This window comes from Mus caroli, unplaced genomic scaffold (assembly GCF_978045245.1).
Source record: "Mus caroli unplaced genomic scaffold, Mus_caroli_1 scaffold_5, whole genome shotgun sequence".
Taxonomy (NCBI): Eukaryota; Metazoa; Chordata; class Mammalia; order Rodentia; family Muridae; genus Mus; species Mus caroli.
The window spans coordinates 141,308,942-141,329,102 of record NW_028227260.1 but is presented as its reverse complement, the minus strand read 5'-3'; the positions used below and the strand labels follow the sequence as shown (position 1 = coordinate 141,329,102).

The window sequence follows — 20,161 nt, the reverse complement described above, 5'->3', positions numbered from 1 at the left end:
AGAAAGAGAGAGAGAGAGAGAGGAGGAAAGAAAAGAATAATAATAATACCAAAATGGAAATAGAGAATACCTTTTTCTGTATCTTTCTGGAATTAAGTTAATATAAATCTGATATAAATGGTATTGGGTCACTATGATGAGCAAGTATGTGGTAGAGAGATGAGAAAAGAGAAGCAGAATAGTTTGAGCACTGTGAAGAGAGGTGAAAGTGGAGATGCAAATGTAGTGAGAAAAAGCCTCATGTGAGTAGCCTGCCCTGCCACCAGAGGCCATGTCTGGGTCCATAGCCATACAGTAGCAAAGGTTTGTGTCAATATCAGTGGGCCAGGTTACCACCAAAGGCCATGCAGATGTTCCTGGTTTGGTTTGCCACCAGGTACCATTTTGATATTCAAGAGTTGTGCAGAGCTGGCCCCTCCCCTTACTGTCTATGACACTCAGGAGAGCTGGTGTGCATACAGAAAAGTTGGCCCCACTAATGGGCAAGGGAGAGATGCCGCCTCCCCCGTATCTTTCCCCCTCTGGCAGGACAGACAGCCTGAGGTCATGAGAACAGAAGAGTTGGTCCTGCCCCCTGCTGGCTGCAGCATTGGGTGGACTAACTCAAGTGCTGGAGAGCTCAACCTAATGATGTGGCTGTGGAAGCTCTTATCAGGCTGCCCAATTCAGCGACCACCTAGGCCCAGATCCATGTCTTTTGAGTTGGCCCACCCTAATATCTACCCCATCTATGAACTTATAGAGCATATGAAGGGGTTAGTCCTGAAGAATCAAAGCTTCAGGATCCCCATGACACAGGGCAACAACAGGATACCTGAGAGGTCCCAGTGAAGATCTGATTTTGATGGTGTAGCAGAAGCCAGAGGCCTGGAACCAGACGACTCAGTGAAATGAACATTTGCAAGTAATGATGTGAGGACATAGAGGTATACAGTGGAACACCCTGTACAGCTCCCATGATATTTATTTATTTATTTTATTTTATTTTTATCTTTTATCTTCTTTTGGTGGAAGGTTTCGAGGGTGGATGGCAGATACAAGGGACAGAGATAAGGAGATGAGTAGGATTGGGGCTCATGATGTGAAATTCACAAAGAATCAGTAAAAAGTTTTTTTCTTAAATTTATATAAATATATGACTGCTCTTGGCTATCTGATTACCTACCAGAACTAGATGGTCATACCTTATTACTGAAGATCCCACATAGTTTGGTTGCAGGACAGAGAGAAATTATGATAGAACTGATCTAGATTCTTTCTCTTTGCTGTCTAGCTTTCATGGAGGCTGAAGTTGTGATGCAGGCATCTGGAGGAGAAAAGTCAACTGTTAACCCTGCAAGGTATAATATCAACCTTCCAGGCAAGAAATGCCTACTGGGACAATAGTGGCATGATTATTATTAATCCTCCAAGGTATAATATCAACCTTCCAGGCAAGAAAGGCCCACTGGGGCAATAGTGGCATGATTGTTATGGGAGTAACCAACTGCTTTCAGATTGGGTTTGAGGCCTAGTCTGCAGGAAGAAATGTATATCTAGTCCTGTGGGTCTGGTCAAAGGTACATGGCTGAGAATGTTCTTAAGGATAAACCTACCACTTTTGTTTTACTAAATTAACATGTTGTCTAAGTACTTTCTAGGCATTTATGTTTACATTAATAGACTAGTGGCTATTATCATCTCTCTGCCTTGATCATTAAAGATTTTTTTGTACTGAACAGTGGCTGAACTGTTTTGTACTGAACTGATGGCTGGTCAAAAGCACTAAGAATAAGTAACTCGCCCTAAACTGAGTATCCATATCTCTTTCTCCAAGATTCATTGGAGATCCTAGAAGAGAGGGCAGGAAGAATACAAGAACTAGATGATGGGGAGAACTGTGAGATTCTGCTTCTATACAGGATATGACCCAAGCACATAGGACCTTATAGAAGCTGCAGTTGCAGGAGACTTGCAAAAAGACAGGACTTGTCAACATTTAGTCAGTCATGTATGGGAGGGGTAGCTTAAGGAGTCCCGCCTCTCTTTAGACAGTTACTGTCAGATGTGTGTGTGTGTGTGTGTGTGTGTGTGTGTGTGTGTGTGTGTGTTTGTGTGTAGGGGAGGTGGGTCATTGTCTTCGGTATAGCCAGCCATTGGAGAATTACTCATGGTGCAGTGGATAATTCCATACCTATACCCATGTAGGTGAACCTGGTTAAATTCTGTGAGTCACAAAACAAAAACAAAACACTAAGCATAACATTTGGAGGGGAGACTTGCTGGGTGTAGGTGAAGTTGACACTAGTGGGAGTAGGCTGTGAGACAGTCATGAAATGAGTATGATAAAAATGTATATATGATATATGAAAGTGTCAGGAAAAAAATTAAATGTTTTCAAACACATAAATCAGGCCTGTGAGATAGCTCACCAGGCAGAGGTACTTACTGCCAAACCTAACTACCTGAGTTCAATTCCCCAGAAACCATATAATGGAAGGGGAGAAACAATTCTGGCAAGTTGTCCTCTGACTTCCACACTTGCCATGGACTGGACTCAGTAGGTCCCTCAACCCTCAGGAGAATCAGAGTCCCAGTACTCAGGTGGGCAAGGAGTTGGCTGTGAGTGACAAACAGATGCAAACACAAGAAAGTGTTAATCTGAATGTAATTTCTCAAAGAGAGCATCAGAGTTATAATACAGAAGAAAATAAGGAAGTTAGGTGACACATCAGCCAAGGTACACTGAGGTTACACGATGCTTTATGACTCCTTACAAAAAACATAAAGAATAGCAGGAACCAGGCAATGTAACAACTGAGACAAAGACAGCCCTATCTAAGGTCAGCTATAGTCTTAGAAGCCAGGTGTGAGGTTGTTACACTTCAGGGCAAGGGCTTTCACACTCAAGCCATAGTTCTAATTTGGATTTATTGTTTAACCCACCATCAGCCAGCTCTTAGTAAATACCTAACTATGCTATTCCTCTGGGCTAGTGAAAGTATGTGCTAGGGAGTTCCGATCTAGCTAACCTTCTCATGAATAATGCAATACTCTAGTTCCTCTTTAAACTACAGCCCAATCTTCTTCCTAAACCATTGTAAATTCCTGTACATGGGAGTGACTCGGATGTTATTCTAAGTGATTTTGTAGGGGAATTTTCATCTGTTAATTAATGTAGTCTGCCATACATAACTATAAAAAGAATTCTAAATTTACTTTGCTAAGCTTGCTCTGAAATTTCTAACTCTATGTAATAGATAGTAATGCCTGATTTCTTTCACTATCTCTCTTACAATACTGGAGGCAATTCTGAATGTTACTGAATAGGTAACATTCTTACTGAATTCCAAGCCCAGGGTCAGCTCAAGGACTGCCTAGGACACTGTTGAAGGCCAGGAAGCAAAGTTCAATTTTGCTTAGGTATTTGACAAATCATTGCTTGGAGGCATCTATAATAAAATAATACTGAAAGGAAGCACACAGATCCATTCACTGACTAACACAGGGACAAGCTTGGAGCATTCATGCTACAGGATGAATTCATGTACAGGCTCCAGGAAACTAAGTTTCCATGAAGTGAAACTTTTTGCCTTGGGACTGCTTTTTTAGTTTCTTTTAGACAGAGTAAAAGACTTCTAGATTCATGGGTGTATGTGCACTTTGAGGTACAGTGAAATATTCATGAACTAATATTTATTTATTTTCACTTTCTCCAGATTTTTAAAATTAGATAATTTATTTATTCACACCTCAAATGCTGTCCCCCTTCCTAGTTTACCCTCTGAAAATCCCCTATCCCCTTCACCCTACCCATGCTCCCCAATCTATTCATTCCCACTTCCAGTCCCTTGCATTCCCCTATACTGGGACATAGAACCTTCACAAACCAAGGGCCTCTAATCCATCTGATGACTGAATAGGCCATTCCCTACTACATCTGCAGCAAGAGCCATGAGTCCCACCATGTGTTTTCTTTGATGGTAGTTTAGTCCCAGGGAGCTATGGGGATACTGGTTAGTTTATATTATCATTCCTGCTATGGGGCTACAAACCCCTTCAGCTCCTTGGGTACTTTCTCTAGCTCCTTCATGGTAGACCCTATGCTTTGGGAAAAAGATGGCTGTGAGGATACACTTCTGTATTTTCCAGGCACTGGCAGAGACTCACAGGAGACAGCTATATCAGGGTCCTGTCAGCAAAATCTTGTTGGCATCTGCAATAGTGTCAGGGTTTGGTGGTTATTTATGGGAAGGATTCCAAGGTGGGGCAGTCTCTGGATGCTCATTCCTTTATTATCTGCTCTGAACTTTGTCTCTGTAACTCCTTCCATGGGTATTTTGTTCCCCTTCTAAGAAGGATCAAAGTATCCACACTTCTTCCTCCTTCTTGAGTGTCTTGTGTTTTGCAAATCGTATCTTGGGTATCCTGAGCTTCTAGGCTAAATCCACTTATCAGTGATACATATCATGTGTGTTGTTTTGTGATTGGGTTACCACACTCAGCATGATGTCCTCCAGATCCATCCATTCGACTAAGAATTAAATAAATTTATTGTTTTGAATAGCTGAGTAGTACTCCATTGTGTAAATGTACCACATTTTCTGTATCCATTCCTCTGTTGAGGGACATCTGGGATCTTTCCAGCTTCTGGCTATTATAAATAAGGCTGCTATGAACATAGTGGAGCATGTGTGCTTATTGCATGTTGGAGCATCTTCTGGGTATATCCCAGGAGTAGTATTGCTGGATCATCTGGTAGAACTATGTACAATTTTCTGAGGGGCCACAAAAGTGATTTCTAGAGAGGTTGTACTAGCTTGCAATCCCACCAGCAATGGAAAGTGTCCCTCTTTCTACACATCCTCACCAGCAGCTGCTGTCATCTGAATTTTTAATCTTAGCCATTCTGACAAGTATGAGGTGGAATCTCAGGGTTGTTTTGATTTACATTTCCCTGATGATTAAGGGTGTTAAACATCTTTTTTGGTGCTTCTCAGACATTCGGTATTCCTCAGTTGAAAATTCTTTGTTTAGCTCTGTGCCCCATTTTTTAATAGGGTTATTTGGTTTTCTGGAGTCCATCTTCTTGAGTCCTTGATATGTATTGGATATTAGCACATTATCAGATTTAGGATTGGTAAAGATCTTTTCCCAATCTGGTGGTTACTTTGTGTCATATTGATAGTGTCCTTTACCTTACGGAAGCTTTGCAATGTTATGAGGTCCCATTTGTCAATTCTTTTTTTTTTTTTTTTAACAGCACAAGCCATTGCTTTTCTGTTTAGGAATTTTACCCCTGTGCCCATATCTTGAAGGCTCTTCCCCACTTTCTCATCTATAAGTTTCAGTGTCTCTGGTTTTATGTGGAGTTCCTTGATACACTTAGACTTGAGCTTTGTACAGGAGATAAGAATGGATCAATTCACATTCTTCTACTTGATAACAACCACTTGTGCCAGCACCATTTGTTGAAAATGCTGTCTTTTTTTTCCACTGGATGGTTTTAGCTCCCTTGTCAAAGATCAAGTGACCATAGTTGTGTGGTTTCATTTCTGGGTCTTCAATTCTATTCCATTGATCTACCTGTCTGTCATTGTACCAGTACCATGCAGTTTTTATCACAATTGCTCTGTAATACACGTTGAGGTCAGGGATTGTGATTCCATCAGAGGTTCTTTTAATATTGAGAATAGTTTTTGCTATCATATGTTTTTGGTTATTCCAGATGAATTTATAAATTGCCCTTTCTAACTCGATGAAGAACTGACTTGGCATTTTGATGGGGATTGCATTGAATTTGTAGATTGCTTTGGGCAAGATGGCCATTTTTACTATATTAATCCTGCCAATCCATGAGCAAAGGAGATCTTTCCATCTTCTGAGATCTTCTTTGAGTTCTTTCTTCAGACACTAGAAGTTCTTATCATACAGCTCTTTTACTTATTCAGTTAGATTCACACCAACATGTTTTATTTGTGACTATTGTGAAGGGTGTTGTTTCCCTAATTTCTTTCTCATCCTCTTTATCTTTTGTGTAGAGAAAAGCCACTGATTTGTTTGAGTTAATGTTGTATCCAGCTACTGCACTGACGCTGTTTATCAGGTTGAGGAGTTCTCTGGTGGAATTTTTGTAGCACTTTTATATACTATCAAATCATCTGCAAATAGTGATTTTTTTTGACTTCTTGCTTTCCAATTTGTATCCCTTTGATCTCCTTTTGCTGTCTAATTGTTCTGGCTAGGCCTTCAAGTACTATATTGAGAGGGTAGTTAGAGGGAGGGCAGCCTTGTTTAGACTCTGATTTTAGTGGGATTGCTACAAGTTTCTCTCCATTTTGTTTGATGATGGTTACTGGTTTGCTGTGTATTGCTTTTATTATGCTTAGATATGGGTCCTGAATTCCTGTTCTTTCCAAGATCTTTATCACGAATGGGTGTTGGATTTGTCAAGTGCTTTCTCAGCATCTAATGAGATGATGATGTTGCTTTTGTCTTTGTGTTTGTTTATATACTGGAATACGTTGAGGGATTTCCGTATATTGAACCATCCCTGCATGCCTGGAATGAAGCCTACTTGATCATGATGGATGATTGTTTTGATGTGTTCTTGGATTCAATTTAGAGAATTTTATTATTTTTGCATTGCTAATCATAAGGTCAATTGGTGTGAGGTTCTCTTTCTTTGTTGAATGTTTGTGTGGTTTAGGTAACAGAGTAATTGTGACTTCATAGAACGAATTGGGTAGACTACATTTTGTTTCTATCCTGTGAAATAGTTTGAGAAGAATTGGAATTAGGTCTTCTTTGTTGAAAATGCTGTCATTTTTCCACTGGACGATTTTAGCTCCCTTGTCAAATATCAAGTGACTATAGGTGTGTGGGTTCATTTCTGGGTCTTCAATTCTATTCCATTGGTCTACTTGTCTGTCACTATACTAGTACCATGCAGTTTTTTATCACAATTGCTCTGTAGTAAAGCCTTAGGTCAGGCATGGAGATTCCACCAGAGGTTCTTTTATCCTTGAGAAGAGGTTTTGCTATCCTAGGATTTTTGTTATTCCAGATGAATTTGCAGATTGCTCTTTCTAATTCGTTGAAGAATTGAGTTGGAATTTTGATGGGGATTTCATTGAATCTGTAGACTGTTTATGGCAAGATAGCCATTTTTACAATGTTGATCCTACCAATCCATGAGCATGGAAGATCTTTCCATCTTCTGAGATCTTCTTTAATTTCTTTCTTCAGAGACTTGAATTTCTTATCAGACAGATCTTTCACTTCCTTAGTTAGAGTCACGCCAAGATATTTTATATTATTTGTGACTATTGAAAACGGTGTTATTTCCCTAATTTCTTTCTCAGCCTGTTTATCCTTTGTGTAGAGAAAGGCCATTGACTTGTTTGAGTTAATTTTATATCCAGCTACTTCACCGAAGCTGTTTATCAGGTTTAGGCGTTCTCCAGTGGAATTTTTAGGGTCGCTTATATATACTATCATATCATCTGCAAAGAGTGATATTTTGACTTCTTCTTTTCCAATTTGTATCCCCTTGATCTCCTTTTGTTGTCTAATTTCTCTGGCTAGGACTTCAAGTACAGTGTTGAATAGGTAGGGAGAAAGTGGGCATCCTTGTCTAGTCCCTGATTTTAGTGGGATTGCTTCCAGCTTCTCACGATTTACTTTGATGTTGGCTACTGGTTTGCTGTAGACTGCTTTTATTATGTTTAGGTATGAGCCTTGAATTCCTGATATTTCCAAGACTTTTATCTTGTCTAATGCTTGCATCTTGTCTAATGCTTTTTCCAAGTCTAAGGAGATGATCATCTGGTTTTTGTCTTTGAGTTTGTTTATATATCTGGTTGGTTTTGTTCAATTTCTCTACCTGTTTGTTTGTGTTTTTCTGTAGATCTCTAAGGTATTTTTGTGTTTCCTCTTTAAGGACTTCTACCTGTTGACCTGTGTTTTCCCATAATTCTTCAAGGGATTTTATGTTTCCTCTATAAGGACTTCTACCTATTTAGCTGTGTTCTCCTGTATTTCTTTAAAGGGATAATTAATGTCCTTCTTAAAATTTTCTACCAGCATTATGAGATATGATTTTAAATCCCAATCTAGTTTTCCAGTGGATTGGCATAACCAGGTCTCGATGTGGTGGGAGCATTGGTTTCTGATGATGCCAAGTAATCTTGGTTTATGTTGGTTAGATTCTTAAGTTTGCCTTTCGCCATTGGTAATCTCTGGTGTGAGATGTTCAAGCTCTCTCTGGCTGAAGCTTGTTATTACTGTGAGTCTGTAAGCCTGTGTCAGCACTCGTGGGAGACCAGTTCTCTTCTGAAAAGACCAGTGCACAGAGGGCTATGGAACAGCCTCACATCCTAGCTGCAGTTGTAGGCCCATAGTAACATGTCCCTTAAGCTCAGTTGCCTGTGCTCTCCTGAGCAGTCCCACCTTAGAGACACTGGAGAATAAATGGCAATTTCACCTGAGTCCCAGAGTCAGGGGACTCAATAAATGATCATTTTACTGAAAAATGTTATTAAAATATAAATGGTGACCTATAAAGCGAATACTATGAAAATAAAATTATATAGTGAAAGACTATTAAATGTGCAAATTTATCTGGAATGACAAAAAACCTAGGATAGCAAAAACTCATCTCAAAGATAAAAGAACCTCTGGTGGAATCACCATGCCTGACCTGAATCTTTACTACAGAGCAATTGTAATAAAAACGGCATGGTACTGGTATAACGACAGACAAGTAGACCATTGGAATAGAAATGAAGACCCAGAAATGAACCCACACACCTATGGTCACTTGATCTTCGACAAGGGAGCTAAAACCATCCATTAAAAAAAGACAGCATTTTCAACAAATGGTGCTGGCACAACTGGTGGTTATCATGTAGAAGAATGCGAATTGAACCATTCCTATCTCCTTGTACTAAGATCAAATCTAAGTGGATCAAGGAGCTCCACATAAAACCAGAGACACTGAAACTTATAGAGGAGAAAGTGGGGAAAAGCCTCGAAGATATGGACACAGGGGAAAAATTCCTGAATAGAACAGCAATGACTTGTGCTGTAAGATCGAGAATTGACAAATGGGACCTCATGAAACTGCCAAGCTTCTGTAAGGCAAAAGACTCCGTCAATAAGACAAAAATTCCACCAACAGATTGGGAAAGGATCTTTACCTATCCTAAATCAGATAGGGGACTAATATCCAATATATATAAAGAACTCAAGATGGTAGACTCCAGAAAATCAAATGATATGTACTCACTCATAAGTGGATATTAGCCCAGAAACTTAGAATACCCAAGATATAAGTTAAAATTTGCAAAACACATGAAACTCAAGAAGAACAAAGAACAAAATGTAGACACTTTGCCCCTTCTTAGAATTGGAAACAATCAACCATGGAAGGAGTTACAGAGACAAAGTTTGGAGCTGATAAAAATGGAGGGACCATCTAGAGACTGCCATATCCAGGGATCCATTCCATAATTAGCCTCCAAACGCTGACACCATTGCATACACTAGCAAGATTTTGCTGAAAGAATCCTGATATAGCTGTCTCTTGTGAGACTAAGCAAGGGCCTAGGAAACACAGAAGTGGATGCTCACAGTCAGCTATTGGATGGGTCACAGGGCCCCCAATGGAGGCGATAGAGAAAATACCCAAGGAGCTAAAGGGATCTGCAACCCTATAGGTGGAACAACATTATGATCTAACCAGTACCTTGGAGCTCTTGACTCTAGCTGCATATGTATCAAAAGATGGCCTAGTCGGCCATCACTGGAAAGAGAGGCCCATTGGACTTGCAAACTTTATATGCCGCAGTACAGGGGAACGCCAGGGCCAAAAAGTGGGAGTGGGTGGGTAAGGGAATGGGGGGAGGGTATAGGGAAATTTTGGGATAGCATTGGAAATGTAAATGAGGAAAATACCTGATTAAAAAAAAAGAAAAAATAAAGAAGACAGTCAATTATGGTAAGAAAAGATAAAAAACACAAGTACAGGGAGTCAAATTCAAATGGAGGGAAAGTCTAATTAATATTAATAATAACACTGAATATGACTGGATGATAAAAGCCAAAGACTGAAATCTTCAAACAAGAGGTTTTTAAGCGGTTAGACTCAAATGTCTGCTGCCTGCTGGAGATTTGTGGGTGACAATTGAGATCTATACTATAGAACTGCTTCTCCCACAGTCTTTCAAACCTGGAGTGGCACCAGTTCCTTGACTACTATGCTGCTCTGGTGCTGTGCAAGTAGTCCTCCTTGGCTGCAGTCAAGCCTACCATCTTCAAGTGGCAGTTCCTGTTGGAGATACCACTTAATGGAATCTAAGCACAAATATTTTTCCAACTCTTTCTTGCTTCTTGAAAATTCCACAATCATTAGGAAAAAGATAACAGTCTTCAAGTAAGCAGGACCCCTGATACTTCTGTTCTTTTCTGGCCAGATTTAAACCTATTAACAACAAGGGCCAGACTCTGGAGGTATAGAAAGACAGGGAGATACAGAGAAGGTATAAAAGAGAGAGAGAGAGACAGGCCATGACCAAGAGGAGAGAAGGGGAAAGGAGAGAGAGAAGAAAGGCTAGAGAGTAAGAGAGAGCGATGGAGAGGAGAGAAGAGGAGAAGAGAGGAGAGGAGAGGAGAGGAGAGGAGAGGAGAGGAGAGGAGAGGAGAGGAGAGGAGAGGAGAGGAGAGGAGAGGAGAGAAGAGGGGAAGGAGAGTTGAGAGTTAGAGGAGTAAGAGCAAGAGAGCAAGAGGGTAAGGTGGGGCCAAGCAACCCCTCTTATGGTCTTTATTGTTGCTAGGTTATTGGGGAGGATTCTAGCCTGAAGGTCAGAAGCTTGGGATATTGCCTATGTGACTAGTAACCATGCATCTCTTGTTGGGGCTGTGGGGGTGGTATATTCGGCAGGAGCCAGGATACAGAAGACATGAGAGAACTCCTTCTGTCCCATGTAGGTGAATTATCACCACCGGGTCCCAGGTTCAACATCTAGCCTCAGCTGGAAACCAGGCTGTCTGTGCATAGCCCAGTGCCCCACACCCTACTCATTCCTGTTCTCCTTCATCCCTTCTTTTCTCCCTCCTCACCCTCTGTCTTAGGATTGCTATTGCTGTGAAGAAGCACCACGACCAAGAAAACTCTTATAAAGGAAAACATTTAATTGAGGCTTATTTATAGTTCAGAGTTTTGGTCTATTATCAGCATGGTGAGAAGCATGGCAGCATTCAGGCAGACATGGTGCTGAAAGAGCTTAGAGTTCTGCAACAGGATCAGCAGGCAGCAGGAAGACAATATAACACACTTCCTCCAAGAAGGCCACACAAACTCCAAATCAAAACAAAACAAAACAAAACAAACCCCAACAGAACAAAAAAACTGGCACAACCCTACTACTGCCACTCCCTATGAGCCTATGGGGGCCATTTTCATTCAAACAACCACAACCTCCATTCCTTATGCAGTTTTCCCTTCTTTTCCTCTTCCCTTCTCCCTTTTTCCTGCCCTCTATTCCCGCATCCCTCCTCATTCCCCCTCCATGTGCTCCTCCTCTCATCCTATCCCTCTTCCACAACCTATCCTCCTCCATCCCTTCATTCCCTCCCCCTCCTTCTTCTCCCAATTATCCTGCCTCCAACTTTGTTGTTTGTTTGATTGATTTTGAGAAACTTTCTCTTAGTAGTCGTAGCTGTCCTAGAACTCACTCTGTAGACCAGGATGGACACAAACTAACTTTCTTCTACATATCTTCTTCCCTTTTCTTATCTTCCTCCTCCAGCTTTCTTTTTCCTCCCTGCCTTGCCCTTTCTCATCCTTCTAGTCTTCCCTCCCCTCACTCTCTCCATTCTCCTTCCTTTCTTCCATTACTTGTTGTTCTCCTTTTATCCCTTCTCCCCTCTCCTTCTTCAATCTTTCCTTTTTCTTCCTTTTTTCCTACTCCTCCCCCTCTTCTGCTCCGGTTCCCCCTCTTTCGGTTCTTCCCCATTTTATCTTCCTCTCTTCTTTCTCTTCCCCTACTCCTCCTCTCTTCCTTTTTTCCCCAACCTTTCTACTTCCCCTCTTCTGATCTTCCTCTTCCTTTCCATTTCTCCCTGCCTTTCCCCTTCTTGTATTTCTTTTCTTTCCCTCCTTCACCATTTCTTCCATTCTCTTTTATATTCTTGCCTATTTTCCCCCTGACTTTCCTTTCTCACCCTTTTCTTCTCTGTCTTCATTCCCTATCATCTTCTTCCTTCCCTTCCTTATCTTGTGTCCTTTTCCTCACTTCTCTTCTTCCCCCTTTCTCCCCCCTCTTCCACCTCCAACTGCCCCTATTCCTCCTTCTCCTCTCCTTGTCTCTTCCTTCTTTTTCCTTTTACCTCTCCTTTTCATACCCCATTCGTCTTCTCTTCCTCCTCCCTACTACTCCACTACACTTACTCCGCTCCCCTCCTCCTTTCTCCCTTCTTCCTTATCCATCTCTTCTTCTTTCTTTTCTTCCCCTTCCAACTCTTTCCCCCTCTTCTTCTCCTCCCCCTCTCTACACCATCCTTTTTCTCTACCTCCCCTCTAGGTCCCCCTTCTCCCCTTCTTTCTTTTTTGTTATCAATCGCTCTTCTTCTTCCTCCTCTGCTTCTTTATCTTCCTCTTCTTCCTTTCTTCTTTAATCTAGGGAGTGAACCCATGACCTTCTTAGCTTTATCCATAGACTTTTAATAATTTAAAAAGATTTTTATTTGTAATTATGTGTATGTACGTGTCTTGTGTATATCCTTTATGTTGAACCTTTGGCACAAGAAATGAGGGCACTTTATCATATAAAATGAATATGTCATAGAACCTCATAATATGAAAGAGATAGAAGCACCCACATTCAAGCAATGTCAAAAAACAACATAAAAATTTTAAGTGAACATTTATTTGCTGTTGAATGATGGTACATAGTGTTGAAGCATTTATTTTCTGCTCACAATACTAATCAAATGGAAATATTAAGCTCTGTTATAAAATTTTCAAGAACATCAATTATACAGTGCAAACAGCAAAGATAAATATTTACTGATTCATGACTAACAGAGTGGTCAGCTGACCCTTATAGGGCTTTGCAACAATATTCGGCTGAAGCTACTTTGTAATTGCTGACGGTAAACAGAGAAGTGGACTTCTCTGCAAGATATTCCAGGAAATCATGCATATAGCTAGACACTAAGAGAAGACTCTGCCTATTAAGGGGTGAATGGGCCAATGCAGTCCCAATTTTCACAAACAATCTCAGGAGATGTGGAGCCCCATAGACCTGAGACATTGGAATACCAGGATAAACCTGGTGAATTTCAGCATACTGGGGCTTTTCAAACTTGCAGAGCAGCTGGGTGCCCAGCATCTTGTTGAAATACTCTCTTATTCCAAGTACAACTTCATCAACGGAGTATTCTCTATTATCACCAAGATCCTGTGACTTCACAAAAGTCACATATTCTGCAAGAATGGCATCTACAGTCTTCTCAGCAGGAAGTTGGAATAACTGGTTTTGCTTGTTGACCAAGTCCCAGTCCTCAACAAGACGAAACTTCAGTTCATCAGGCAATTTCAACTCGACTCCCATTTTTATCTTCACAGTTACAGGCATATTCCGGTGAGGGATCTGGGCTACTTGGTTGGTTTCACTGCCAATTCTGTTTTCTGGAGGACTCTGCAGGTTGTTTGGTTCTGTTGCCTTAGACATGGATCCTGAAGAGGATTTCTCTTCAGGGAAGCCTGTCTCCGTGGAGGGATGACCTTTCTCCACAGAATGCATATTGCCTTCCTCACTCCTTTCTTCAGCTGTGCAGCTTCCCTGGGAAGAGTGAGCTCTCTCCCCTGAAAGATCTGTCTCAAAGGAGCAACCCCGCTCTGCCATGCTACCTTCCTCAGCAGAGAGCTGTCTCTCTGCAGGACAACTTTTCTTGGCAAGGTGACCTCTCTCCATGGAGTGAACTCTTTCTGCAGAACGAACTCTCTTTACACAGACAACTTGCTTTGCAGGCTGATGTTTTTTAGGAGGACAAACTTTCATAGAGGCAGACAGATGCCTCTCTGCTGGGTGACTCTTCTTTGGAGGTCTACCTCTCCCAGTGTGGGGATCTTTCTTGGCAGAGGGTCCTCTCTCTGCACTATTACCCTTCTCAACTAAGTGCCCTGCCTCTGCAGGGTGGCTTTTCTTCCGAGGCTGACCTCTGCCTCTGGGGTGATCTTTTCCTGCAGATGGTCCCTTATCTGCATGGTTACCCCTTTCTGCTGAGCCACTATCCTTTTCATGGCGGCTTTTCTTTGGAGGCCGACCTCTGCCAATGGGATGCTCTTTCACTGCAGAGGGCCCTCGTTTTGCAGATTTACCCCTTCCAAAGGATTGAAAGTCCTCTTCAGGTTGACTATTTTGGGGACAACCTCTCCCTGCAGGGTGCTCTTGCCCTGTAGAGGGCCCTCGTTTTGCAGATTTACCCCTTCCAAAGGATTGAAAGTCCTCTTCAGGTTGACTATTTTGGGGACAACCTCTCCCTGCAGGGTGCTCTTGCCCTGTAGAGGGCCCTCTGTCTGCATAGCTTCCCCTCTTTCCTGAGCAATCCTTCTCTGCAGGGTGGCCTTTCTTCCTAGGCCAACTTCTGCCTGTGGGGCAATCTTTCCCTGAAGAAGCTCCACTCTCTGCAGAGTTACTCCCTCCAGATGAGAGAAACTCCTCTTCAAGGCAGCTTTTACTCTCTTGACCTCTTCCTGAAGGGTGCTCAGAAAGCCCTTTCTCTGTACAACTTCCACTCTTTGCTGAGCCACCCGCTTCTGCAGGGTGGTTTTTCTTCAGAGGCTGACTTCTGCCTGTGGGGCGATCTTTCCCTTCAGAGGGTCCTCTTGATGTACTGCTACTACCCTTGACTGAGCGACCCTTCCCTGCAGGGCTGCTTTTGTTGGGGCGACCTCTTCCTCCAGAGCGATCTTTTCCCACAGAGGGTCCTCTTGAGGCACAGGTACCACCGCAAACTGACCGACCTTCCTCTGTAGGGCCACTTTTGTTGAGGCGACCTCCTCCTGCAGGGCAATCTTGCCCTACAGAGGGTCCCCTTGGTGTACAGATACCACACTTGACTGAAAAACCCTCCTCAGTAGGACTGTTTCTACTGGGTCGCCCTCTTCGTGCAGGGAGATCTTTCCCTGCAGCAGGTTTTGTTGACACACAGATATCCCTCTTGACTGAGCGACCCTCCTCTGCAGGGCCACTTCTGTTTGGGTGCCCTCTTCCTGAAGGGCGATCATTCCCTTCAGAGGGTACTTTTGGTGTACACAACCCACATTTGACGGAGCACCACTGCTCTGCAGAGTGGCTTTTGCTGGAGCAACTTCTTGCTGGGCGATCTTCCCCTACAGAGTGTCCTCTTAATGCATAGATCAAGTTCTCAACCTTGCAACCCTGCTCTGAAGAGCTGCTTTTGTTAAGGTGACTTCTTCTTGCAGGGCGATCTTTGCCTGCAGAGGGTCCTCTTGATGTACTTCTACTACCCTTGAGTGAATGACCCTCCTGTGCAGGACCTCTTTTGTTGGGGTGACCTCGTCCTCCGGAGCGATCTTTCCCATTCTTGCCTGAGCGACCCTCCTCTGTTGGGCTGCTTTTGGTGGAGCAACTTCTTTTGGCAGGACGATCTTTCCCTCTTGATGTACTGCTACTACCCTTGACTGAATGACCCTCTTTTGCAGGGCCTCTTTTGTGGGGGCGACCTCTTCCTCCAGAGCGATCTTTTCCCACAGAGGGTCCTCTTGAGGCACAGGTACCACCCTCAACTGACCGACCTTCCTCTGTAGGGCCACTTTTGTTGAGGCGACCTCCTCCTGCAGGGCGATCTTGCCCTATAGAGTGTCCTCTTGGTGTACAGATACCACACTTGACTGAGAAACCCTCCTCAGTAGGACTGTTTCTACTGGGTTGCCCTCTTCGTGCAGGGAGATCTTTCCCTGCAGCAGGTTTTGTTGACACACAGATATCCCTCTTGACTGAGCGACCCTCCTCTGCAGGGCCACTTCTGTTTGGGTGCCCTCTTCCTGAAGGGCGATCATTCCCTTCAGAGGGTACTTTTGGTGTACACAACCCACATTTGACGGAGCACCACTGCTCTGCAGAGTGGCTTTTGCTGGAGCAACTTCTTGCAGGGCGATCTTCCCCTACAGAGTGTCCTCTTAATGCACAGATCAAGTTCTCAACATTGCAACCCTGCTCTGAAGAGCTGCTTTTGTTAGGGTGACTTCTTCTTGCAGGGCGATCTTTGCCTGCAGAGGGTCCTCTTGATGTACTTCTACTACCCTTGAGTGAATGACCCTCCTGTGCAGGACCTCTTTTGTTGGGGTGACCTCGTCCTCCGGAGCGATCTTTCCCATTCTTGCCTGAGCGACCCTCCTCTGTTGGACTGCTTTTGGTGGAGCGACTTCTTTTGGCAGGACGATCTTTCCCTCTTGATGTACTGCTACTACCCTTGACTGAATGACCCTCTTCTGCAGGGCCTCTTTTTTGAGTGCGACCTCGTCCTCCAGAGCGATCTTTCCCTGCAGAGGATTCTCTGGTTGCATAGCAAGCATTCTTGCCTGAGTGTCCCACCTCTGTAGGGGTCCTTTTGATGGAGTGACTTCTTGCAGGATGATCTTTCCCTGCAGAGGGTCCTCTTGATGTACTGCTACCATCCTTGACTGAATCACCCTTCTCTGTAGGGCCTCTTTTGTTGGGGCGACCTCGTCCTCCAGAGCCATCTTTCCCTGCAGAAGGTACTCCTGTTGCACAGATGCCACACTTGATTGAGCAGCACTGCTCTGCAGGGCTTCGACTGTTGGAGAGACATCTTCTCACAGGGCGCTCTTTTCCTGTAGAGGGTGCTCTTGATGTACTGCTCCCACTCTGGACTGACCAACTCTCCTCTGCACAGCCGCTTTTGATGTGGCGACCTCTTCCTCTAGAGCGATCCTTCCCTGCAGAGGGTCCTCTTGATGTACTGCTACTACCCTTGACTGAATGACCCTCCTCTGCAGGGCCTCTTTTGCTGGGGCGACCTCGTCCTCCAGAGAGATCTTTCCCATTCTTGCCTGAGCAACCCTCCTCTGTTGGGCCACTTTTCGTGGAGCGACTTCTTTTGGCAGGACGATCTTTCCCTCTTGATATACTGCTACTAACCTTGACTGAATGAGCCTCTTTTGCAGGGCCTCTTTTGTGGGGGCAACCTCGTCCACCAGAGCGATCTTTCCCTGCAGAGGATTCTCTGGTTGCATAGCAAACATTCTTGCCTGATTTTCCCTCCTCTGTAGGGCTGCTTTTGGTGGAGCGACTTCTTTTGGCAGGATGATCTTTCCCTACAGAGGGTCCTCTTGATGTACTGCTACTACCCTTGACTGAATGACCCTCCTCTGCAGGGCCTCTTTTGTTGGGGCGACCTCGTCCTCCAGAGCCATCTTTCCCTACAGAAGGTACTCTTGTTGCACAGATGCCACACTTGATTGAGCACCACTGCTCTGCAGGGCTTTGACTGTTGGAGAGACATCTTCTCACAGGGCGCTCTTTTCCTGTAGAGGGTGCTCTTGATGTACTGCTCCTACCCTCGACTGACCAACTCTCCTCTGCATGGCCACTTTTGTTGTGGCAACCTTGTCCTGCAGAGAGACTTTTCCCTGCAGAAGGTCTTCTTGGTGTACTGCTACCATTCTCGACTGAGCTACCGTTGTCTGACCTCCGGATTTTACTGGGGTGGCCTCTTCTTACAGCACATTCTTTCCCTGTAGAGGATCCTCTTGACGTACTGCTCCCACCCTCGACTGACCGACTCTCCTCTGCACAGCCGCTTTTAATGGGGCGACCTCTTCCTCCAGAGCGATCTTTCCCTGCAGAGGGTCTTCTTGACGTACTGCTACCATTCTTGACTGAGTGGTCCTTCTCTGCCCTACGGATTTTATTGGGGCTCCCTCTTCCTGCAGAAGGTCCTCTTGATGAGCGAATCTCATTCTTAACAGGGCGACTCTCCTCTCCAGGGATGCTTTTCTTGGAGCGACTTCTTGCAGGGCAGTCTTTCCCTGCAGATGGTACACTTGATTCACAGATACATTTGACTGGGTGACCCTCCTCTGCAGGGCCTCTTCTATTGCCGTGAACTCTTCCTGCAGAGCCATCTTTCCCTGCAGAAGTTCCTCTTATAGCACAGCTACTTTTCTCAGAACGGCCCTTCTCTGCCACATGACTTTTTTTGGCAGGCCAACCTCTCCCTGAAAGGCAATCTTTCTCTGTAGAGAGTCTGCTACCTGTAGCACTGCCTCTCTCTATCTGGCGATCTCTCTGTGCAGAGCTAAGTGTCTTGGCTGAGTAGCCTTTCTTTGCAGGGTGTCGGTTCTCAGTAGAGGGACCCTTCTTAGTAGAAAGGCCTTTCTCTGTAGGTTGACCTTTCTTGGTAGGGCGCCCTCTCACATTGGCAGGAGCATAGGGACTTCTCCCTGTCAACCGACCTTTCTCTGTGGACTGAGGTTTTTCTGAAGAGCATCTTTTATTGATAGGACGACCTCGATCTGCAGGATGGTCTTTGTCTGAAGACCCATGCTTCACAGATGAATGACGTTTCTCTGTAATCTGGCATTCCTCAGAAAAGTGAGGACTCTTCCCAGATCGGTGTGTCTCAGAGTGGCGCCTCCCCCGAGAAGAACTTTTCTGGGACATCTGACCTTTTTCAGTTGGAGAGTGCTTCTCCGCAGAGGATCTCTTCTTCCTAGTAAGGCTTTTTTCAGCATAAGGATGCTTCTCCACTAAGAGAAGCTTTTCAGCCGAGGAACTTTTAACTGTGGTGTGATACTTCTCAGCAACGGAACAACGCTTCTCAGTGGAAGAATTTTTCTCAGTGGAAGGAATTTTCTCCACTGTATACGTTTTCTTCTCAGAGTAACCATTCTCCACCAAATGGCGTTTCTTCACAGAGCGGCCTCGCAGTCTTCTTTGAAGAGTTGGTTGAAGACTCCTCGACTCTGTTGACTTGTGTCGTAAGGAGACACTTCTTGCCTTTCGGACCCGCCTGTCGTGGGGCTTCAGTTTCACAAAGTCATCTCCTTCAGCAAACTGCTGGCCACCAAGACAAGAACGTTTCTTTCTGGAACTCATTTAAGCAATATTCTTGCTTTATCTTCAAAGAACTAAAGAATTCCCAGATTTTCTAGGACTGACTGGGAAAAAAAATGAAATGGGAACATAACCCAGAAGTCTGTAGTCCAAATGACTTCTACATTCAGGATCAAATCCCGTGATTTTTTATCAAATTCAGCTCTTCTTAAAGAAGTTGGAGGAGCGGCAGTAAGAGCGTTACTGCTGCTTGTCCAACCATAAGGGCAAATGTCCGTCTCTCTGGCAACAGTTGTAAACAAACGTCATCTGGGGGGCGGGCTTATGCCCATCAACCAATCGGTAGTCTTATGTAAATTTACTACCTTCCATAGCTAAATGATTGGACCACCACTATGACGTCATAATGATTGTATATGAGATGGGAGGGCCTTCTTTTCTGTTTCCTTTCCTTTCCTTTCCTTTCCTTTCCTTTCCTTTCCTTTCCTTTCCTTTCCTTTCCTTTCCTTTCCTTTCCTTTCCTTTCCTTTCCTGTCCTTTCTCCTTTTCTTTCGCCTTTCCTCTCCTTTTCTTTCTCCTTTCCTTTACCTTCCCTTCCCTTTTATCCCTTCCCTTCCCTTCCCTTCTCTTCCCTTCCCTTAACCTTCTCTTTCCCCTCTTTTCTTTTCCTTTCTTTTCTTTCCTTTCCTTTCCTTTCCTTTTCTTTTCTTTTCTTTTCTTTTCTTTTCTTTTCTTTTCTTTTCTTTTCTTTTCTTTTCTTTTCTTTTCTTTTCTTCCAAGACCAGATTGTTTCCAAGCTTACACAGCTCTCAGTTTCTGTCTCCCTCCTACAGTACAGGCATTAAAGCGATGCATTTGCTTCTCATCTTTCTTGATTAAATAAATTTTCTTCTTCTAATCCTTTATCTTCCTAAATCACTTGGTTCCTACCAATCAAGCCTAGATGAAAGGTTGCAAAGAAGCTCTAGGTTTGAGATGCCTACATCCCAGATGAAAGGAAAGGGGTGTCACTTCCAGCCTCTAATTCCTGAGGAATAATAGGTCTCTTTCCATCCTCCCTTTTTCTCATGCCT

At 43.7% G+C, this 20,161-nt stretch overlaps 1 protein-coding gene across 1 annotated transcript; it reads right to left on the bottom strand.

The window, feature by feature from the left end:
* Positions 1–13,074: 13,074 nt before the first annotated feature.
* Positions 13,075–19,130, bottom strand: LOC147004838 (uncharacterized). The gene is made up of 7 exons (XM_085837783.1): positions 17,126–19,130; positions 16,634–17,050; positions 16,016–16,366; positions 15,461–15,805; positions 15,221–15,364; positions 14,834–14,911; positions 13,075–14,335 (listed from the first exon to the last, which is right to left on the bottom strand). The coding sequence occupies exons 1-7, from the start codon at positions 19,128–19,130 to the stop codon at positions 13,083–13,085; spliced, it is 4,593 nt and encodes a 1,530-aa protein (XP_085693909.1). The 3' UTR covers positions 13,075–13,082.
* Between the last annotated feature and the right edge of the window lie 1,031 nt (positions 19,131–20,161).